The sequence below is a fragment of the Staurois parvus genome, unplaced genomic scaffold (assembly GCF_062004578.1).
Source record: "Staurois parvus isolate SC_StPar_1 unplaced genomic scaffold, SC_StPar_1.0 ptg003158l, whole genome shotgun sequence".
In the NCBI taxonomy this organism is placed as follows: Eukaryota; Metazoa; Chordata; class Amphibia; order Anura; family Ranidae; genus Staurois; species Staurois parvus.
The window spans coordinates 305,001-312,493 of NW_028320954.1; the positions used below are offsets into that span (position 1 = coordinate 305,001).

Below are 7,493 nucleotides of genomic sequence, written 5' to 3' on the forward strand. Positions count from 1 at the left end.
CTTATCCTTTAATTTTTTTGCCCATGATTTCCTGTAATTCTTATCCCCCTGCTCCTGTATATGGCTCTGTACCTTTCCCAGAACCCTGAATGAAGCTTGAGATCAGATTAGACAGTTTGTGGCATGAAGTAAGACGTTCTTGGGGAGTTTTAGATTTGGTATACAGCACTGACACTTTTATCAAATCGCAAATATAGAAGTACGATATGTCTAAAAGGATGCCAGAGGAGAGGAATATTTTCTATTACTTTTCTGTGGCTAATCACATGGTTATAATAGAGGCATACCTCCCACTTACAAAAAATGGGAAAAAACCTGCGCTACACCCCACACAAAACAATATGTGAGTAAATGTGTAAAAAAAATATATATATTCTGAAACAATTAATGAACTGCTACTCTTTCCCTGAACACCAGAAAATACAAAGTATAAAAAATGAGTGCGCTGTACACTAAAAAAATCAAACAATCAAATACTGCATGAAAAATGTGTATGACTTAATTGAAATGATATAAGTCCACTTTCATATATTAAATAATTAAAAGTCCCAAAATCCAATAACACAGTGCTGTGTGCTAAAGAAATCCTCCAACGGAAGGTGCATAGGTGTCCACAAATGCTTGACACAAAAGAAAAAAAAAATCAGCCTCTTACCAGACACTTTGATCTCCAATGAAGAGATCAAACGAGCGGATGGTGTTCAGATCCCACACTGACACCCTAGTTAGCCGTATCAAATAGGAGATGTATGGACAACTGCAGGTTCACTTGAACAAATCCATCACATCAGACAGCTCTCCACATCATGCAAGGAAAGGTTTAAGGCTCCATGTACACTGCAGCTGATAAACTCACATTTAGGAGCTCTTCTGCGTTTTGTTTTTTTTTTTGTTGTTTTTTTCTTTTCAGCAGCCTCTGATCTCTCCCTAATGTTTTCTTATTTGTCATGTACACATTGGTGTCCTTTTATGAAACAGAGGTCATCGGCGATCCTGAGGATCGTTGCTGATCTCTGATCATTTGTGGTTTAGGAAACAGAGATGATCAGTGGAGAACATCATCTCAGCACAGAGATGGCCAGTATATGAAGGAGCGATGTCAGCCCTTCACTGGTGATCTGCGTTCTCCCTCCAGATTCTCCAGCCCAGAGCTGGAGAATCGGAGGAAGCGCAAACTAAGCAGCGATAAGTTACCTCTGCTTAGTAAACGGCGTTTGACTGATCTCTTACTGTAATCTCGCGAGATTATAGTAAAAGCAGCCGTTTTCCAGCCTTTGTAGACTGTTCTCCCTTCATTCGGAGAATTGATCTACACCGCTTCATAAAAGGCATTCACAGGAGAACTGTGAAGAATGCTGGAGAACTGAGCAGCGGTCATTTATGCATCAAATTCAAACTGCTAACCCTGACCTACAAAGCCATTCACAACCCAAACTACATAACTGACCTGATACCCAGATACCACCCTACCCGTGCCCTCCGCTCCTCACAGGACCTCCTACTTTCTAGCTCCCTGGTCTCCTCCTCCCACGCCCGATTGCAGGACTTCTCTAGGACTTCCCCCATCCTCTGGAACTCCCTTCCCCAATCCATCAGACTGTCACCCACCCTCCTCACCTTCAGGCGCACCCTGAAAACCCTCCTCTTCAGGGAAGCCTACCCCAACCTCACCTAACAACCTCCTCCACTCCTCCCACCACTCCATCCCCCAGAGCCATCTCCTCCTGTACCACCTTCCCCTCCCTCCTAGATTGTAAGCTCCAAGGAGCAGGGCCCTCGAACCCCTCGTGTATTGTATTGTTACTGTCTTGTCTCATGTTCTGTCCCCCTTGCTACTGTACAGCGCTGAGCATACCCTTTGGCGCTATACAAATACTGTATAATAATAATTTACCACTGCTTGATAAAAGGATCTCTATGTCATTTACAGGCAGTTGAGTTTACAGTCGTTTTTTTTTTTTGAACGCACCAAACTTGCGTTCCGGAGTATATTTTGTCAGCATTTCAAACACTTGTAAAAGCGGCTAACCGCATTTATAAACGTTTGGATCATTTTTTTAACTCTTCCATTTCCAGATGCTGTCCAGAGCCTTTTTTCATCATCAAAAATGCATGCAAAGCGGTTTCCCGGTACTCAACTGGACCCGGTACACCATACTTTGAGGTTTCGCATGAAAGAAAATGTTAGACACGGCTGCAATAATTTCTGCACAGAAATGAGCCGGAACACATCCAAACAACACAAAAAAAAAAAAGACCGCTCTCTCTGCTTCTCTCAAAATGTCTGAAATAGTTAATTTTTTACTGTTTTTCAGTACATTCTGGGCATTTTGGAAGGTCTTCTGAAGTTATCTTTAAAAAATGCTTCTAAATGCAAATGCGCATAAACGCGGTATGCAAACCCAGCTAAACAGACTTTTTTTTAACCTACTTTTCCAGCAGTCATTTTCCATCGTTCAGAAGTGCCCCGTGTACATGGAGCCTTAAGTAGAACTATATGCAAAATCATTTTTTTCTTTTTGGATAGTCAGGGAGGGTTATAACCCCTGTCAGAGTTTTGTTTCGCCATCTATGGAGATTTCCCTTCACTTCTTGTCCCATAACAGGAAGTGAGAGGAAATCTCTACAAATTAAGGGAATTCAAGAACTAGTGTCCCTATTGGAAGATTTCCCTGCTATTACTGTTCTGGGGACAACCCAAAATTTGGGATTTTCTTTTATTTTCCTTCAGCGTTACCTATAATGCTACCACCTCCTCCTCTCTCCCGCTCTCTGTTGGGGTCCCTCAAGGTTCTGTCCTCGGGCCCCTTCTCTTCTCCATCTACACCTCCTCCCTTGGCCAACTCATACACTCTCACGGCTTCAACTACCGTCTCTATGCCGACGACACACAAATCTATCTCTCAACCCCCCACCTCACCCCCTCGGTCTCCGCCCGAATCACACAACTACTGAGCGACATATCAGACTGGATGTCGCTCCACTTCCTTAAACTCACATGTAATGCTGAGCCTCAATGGTTGAAAGAACTGAAATCTATATAAAGAAAGAAGTGGATCAGGGACACTCAGGCTGGGGAGGAAACAGATGACGTTGGACGTCCTCCAGCCAGATAATGTGACTTGCAGCAGCTTCTAATGTACAGAAAATCTCAGTGTGTAGTGAAATCAGACTAAGAAATTTCAGTACAGGAGAGGAAAGAGTGAAAGTAAGGCTGGAGTTTGGTCATTTTTTTTCCAGACCATCAGTGCTGTTTATTTATGCAGATTTTTTTTTTCTTTTTACAGGCTTACCCGCTTTTCCTCCAGTACCGCCGCCTGGGGCATTACCTCCAGGAATACCTCCATCGATGCCCCCACCGCCAATATCTCCACTCACTGCAGGGGGAGCGCCCGGGGGTGCAGGTGGTCAACCACAAGTACCTATGCCCTTCCAGACTGGAGCTTTGCACCCTGGTAAGTGTTGCTGCCACAGGGTAAGCGTGAATAGAAATGCCTTTCATTTCCTGTATGTAATGGAACTGACGACACCTAGCAGATTAGAGGCTGTTCTTTGTGGTTCACTTCTATCAGCAGCTATGTTTACAGTAGTTTCTAGAATCTAATACTTTTTTTTTTTTTTTAAAGATTTTTGAGTTTCACAAAACATAAATCACACCTCAGAAGGGGCAGACAAAGAGGGAGAGAGCATCCCAAACATAACTCTTAGATTGTAAGCTCCCAGGATCAGGGCCCTCCTAACCCTCTTGTATTGAACTGTATTGTTGCTGTATTGTCTCCCTTTATATTGTAAAGTGCTGAGCAAACTGTTGGCGCCATATAAATCCTGTATAATAATAATAATAATATATAAATCCTGTATAATAATAATATATAAATCCTGTATTATTATAATAATAATAATATATAAATTCTGTATAATAATATATAAATTCTGTATAATAATAATATATAAATCCTGTATAATAATAATAATAATAATATATAAATCCTGTATAATAATAATATATAAATCCTGTATTATTATAATAATAATATATAAATCCTGTATAATAATAATATATAAATTCTGTATAATAATAATATATAAATCCTGTATAATAATAATAATAATAATAATATATAAATCCTGTATAATAATAATATATAAATCCTGTATTATAATAATAATATATAAATTCTGTATAATAATAATATATAAATTCTGTATAATAATAATAATATATAAATCCTGTATTATTATAATAATAATATATAAATTCTGTATAATAATAATATATAAATTCTGTATAATAATAATATATAAATCCTGTATAATAATAATAATAATAATAATATATAAATCCTGTATAATAATAATATATAAATCCTGTATTATTATAATAATAATATATAAATTCTGTATAATAAGAATATATAAATTCTGTATAATAAGAATAACAAATATATAGTAGTATGCCATCAAAAATACCAGATATTGTTCAGTGAAGGACAATGAATAATTGGGGTCCTGGATCTACAGAAACAGCTGTATGAAGACTGTCTATCCAACAACTCCATACATATTTCAAAAAGCCGAGGTCTTTTACAGAGCCTATATAAGGGGAGGCATAGCCTTCCAAGCCTCCAGCGACAAGGCAGGAGCACCCTTCCAGGACAAAAGTATTACGTAAAAAACGTTTATTATATTTAGAGAGAGGTAAGTCTCCAAAAAATGTCCAATAGACAATTCTTGGGGTGTAGGATATTGAGCAGACCAAAAGCAGTGGAGAAAAAAGTATTAACTTCCAACCAGAAAGCAGAGACAGTGAGGTAGTTCCATAGCTAGTGAAGGAAATCCGCATTCGCTTCACAGCCCCAGAAGCAAGTCGGGGAGGAATGCAGGCCCAGTCTATGTAGTTTGGCAGGAGTGTAGTAACTGGTGAAACAGCTGTACCTGAATAATATGGTCCTTGAACTCTGACCGCTTTATTATGATCATGTTCAAATTCAGACCAATCCGACTCATCAAATGAAAAATCTGGTGAAGTCGTTTTCAGTAGAGCTTGTGGACCTCTTAATTCCTTAAAGAATTGATTCCCCAAATTTTCCCCCCAAAGCCACTGCTTCCCCTCTAGATCATATCCCATGATTTATTTATATTGCTTGGTTCCTGTAAAGTGAAAGAGCTTTTATTACTCCCTGTGACCTAATCATTGGGATTAAAAAATATTCCGACAGCGGTAGCTGTCGGGAGGCCAGTTCTTAGTGATGTAGGCACGCCCCCAAAACTACATCTCCAAAGAGACACCTTTCCTACACGCGCTGTGTAGACTAGTTCTTGTGAGTCAAGGCGGCAGCACTGTCTTGCTGGTAAACTATTTATGTATTGAAGAGGGGTTGCAGATAGGTGGTGTTCTGTAGTCCATCAGGTGGCTTGACAAAGCTGCTTGGGATGAACATGTAGCAGAGGCAGCGTTGTTGGCCAAGATCTGGAAGTTGTGTTTAGAGTTAACTCTCAAAATACAGATGCACAGTGAGGTAGAGAGGAAGCTCAACATTTGGGGGAATGAATACAAAATCACGCTGAAATTTATTTTAACAACATGCCGCCCAGCTACTGTATAAATACGGCGGCAGGGCGGCACGGCTGGGCAAAAGCACGTTTTAAAACGTGTGTTTTGTAAACAGGTAGGGGGCGCGCGCGAGGCGCGCTGCCACCTTACCTGTCCCGCCAATCACAGCCGCGGATGTCAGTCGCCGGGTCACAGCCAGTCGTTACTGGCTATGTTCCGGCGATCGGTGGCAATCGCTGACAGAGAGCAGAGCTGCAGTAGCTGTGCTTTCTGTCAGTTCCCTGACAGCTCTAGGACACGCTGATCGGGACAGAAGAGTTTCTCTCTCCCGATCAGCGGTGTTCCCTGCAGTACACACCCCCGCCCCCTAGTAAAACACTCCCCTCACACAATTAACCCTTTCCCTGAAAAATAAACTTAACCCCTTCCTCCCCAGTGCCATTAGTACAGTGTCAGTGTTTTTTTTTTTTTTTTTTTTGCACTGATCACTGTATTGGTGTCAATGGGGATGTCAGTGACCCCAAGTCAGTACCCCCCAATGTCAGAATGTCCGCCGCAGTCCCGCCATAAGTTGCTGATCGCCGCCATAAGTCACTGATCGCCACCATTATTAGTATAAAAAATTAAAAATCCCAGTATCTTTCCTGCCATTTGTAAACGCTATAACTTTCACGTAAACCAATTAATTTACACGTATTGGGTTTTTTTTTTTTAGCAAAGACATGTCGCAGAATGCATTTTGGCAGAAATTTATGACTAAATTTGGTTTTTACATTTTTTTTACTGGACATGTTTTATAGCAAAAAGTCCAAAATATAGTTTTTTTTTTTCCTCAAAATTGTCAGCCTTTTTTTATATAGCGCAAAAAATAAAAACCGCACAGGCAATCAAATACCACCGAAAGAAAGCTCAATTTGTGGGGGGAAAAAAAGGATGTAAATTTCATTTATGTACCGTATTGCATGACCGCGCAATTGTCCGTTAAACTAGCGCAGCGGTTTATAGCAAAAAAATGGCGTAAATTGCAGTATCTATACCATAGTTTGTAGACGCTATAACTTCCACACAAAGCAATCAATATACACTTATAGGGATTATTTTAACCAAAATCATGGAGCAGAATACATTTTGGCCTAAATTTATAACCGAATTTTGAGTTTACTATATATTTTTTTATAGCTGAAAATAAAAAATATTGTTTTTCTTCAAAATTTTTGGCCTTTTTTTGTTTATAGTGTGAAAAATAAAAAGCGCACAGGTGATCAAATACCACCAAAAGAAAGCTCTATTTGTGTGAAAAAAAGGATGTAAATTTCGTTGGGTGCAGCATTGCATGACCGCGCAATTATCAGTTGAATTAGTGCAGCGCCGAGTAGCAAAAAGAGACCTGGTCATTAAGGGGGGTAAATCCTCAGGTGCTCAAGTGGTTAAAGAATTGATTTACGCATGATCCAAATTTTCCCCCCAAAGCCACTGCTTCCCCTCTAGATCATATCCCATGATTTATTTATATTACTTTGTTCCTGTAAAGTGAAAGAGCTTTTATTACTCCCTGTGACCTAATCATTGGGATTAAAAAATATTCCGACAGCGGTAGCTGTCGGGAGGCCAGTTCTTAGTGATGTAGGCACGCCCCCAAAACTACATCTCCAAAGAGACACCTTTCCTACACGCGCTGTGTAGACTAGTTCTTGTGAGTCAAGGCGGCAGCGCTGTCTTGCTGGTAAACTATTTATGTATTGAAGAGGGGTTGCAGATAGGCGGTGTTCTGTAGTCCATCAGGTGGCTTGACAAAGCTGCTTGGGATGAACATGTAGCAGAGGCAGCGTTGTTGGCCAAGATCTGGAAGTTGTGTTTAGAGTTAACTCTTATAATACAGCAGTACAGTGAGGTAGAGAGGAAGCTCAACATTTGGGGGAATGAATACAAAATCACGCTG

The 7,493-nt window shown here is 40.1% G+C and overlaps 1 protein-coding gene across 1 annotated transcript in view; it reads left to right on the plus strand.

Moving 5' to 3' along the window:
• The window catches only part of LOC149428533 (splicing factor 3B subunit 4-like), a gene marked incomplete at its 3' end in the record, with an annotated part of 19,514 nt that extends 16,059 nt beyond the window's left edge, over positions 1-3,455 (plus strand). The window contains exon 4 of the mRNA XM_089667297.1: positions 3,288-3,455. Coding sequence (XP_089523423.1) covers positions 3,288-3,455 — 168 coding nt within the window. The remainder of the gene's footprint in view (positions 1-3,287) is intronic.
• Between the last annotated feature and the right edge of the window lie 4,038 nt (positions 3,456-7,493).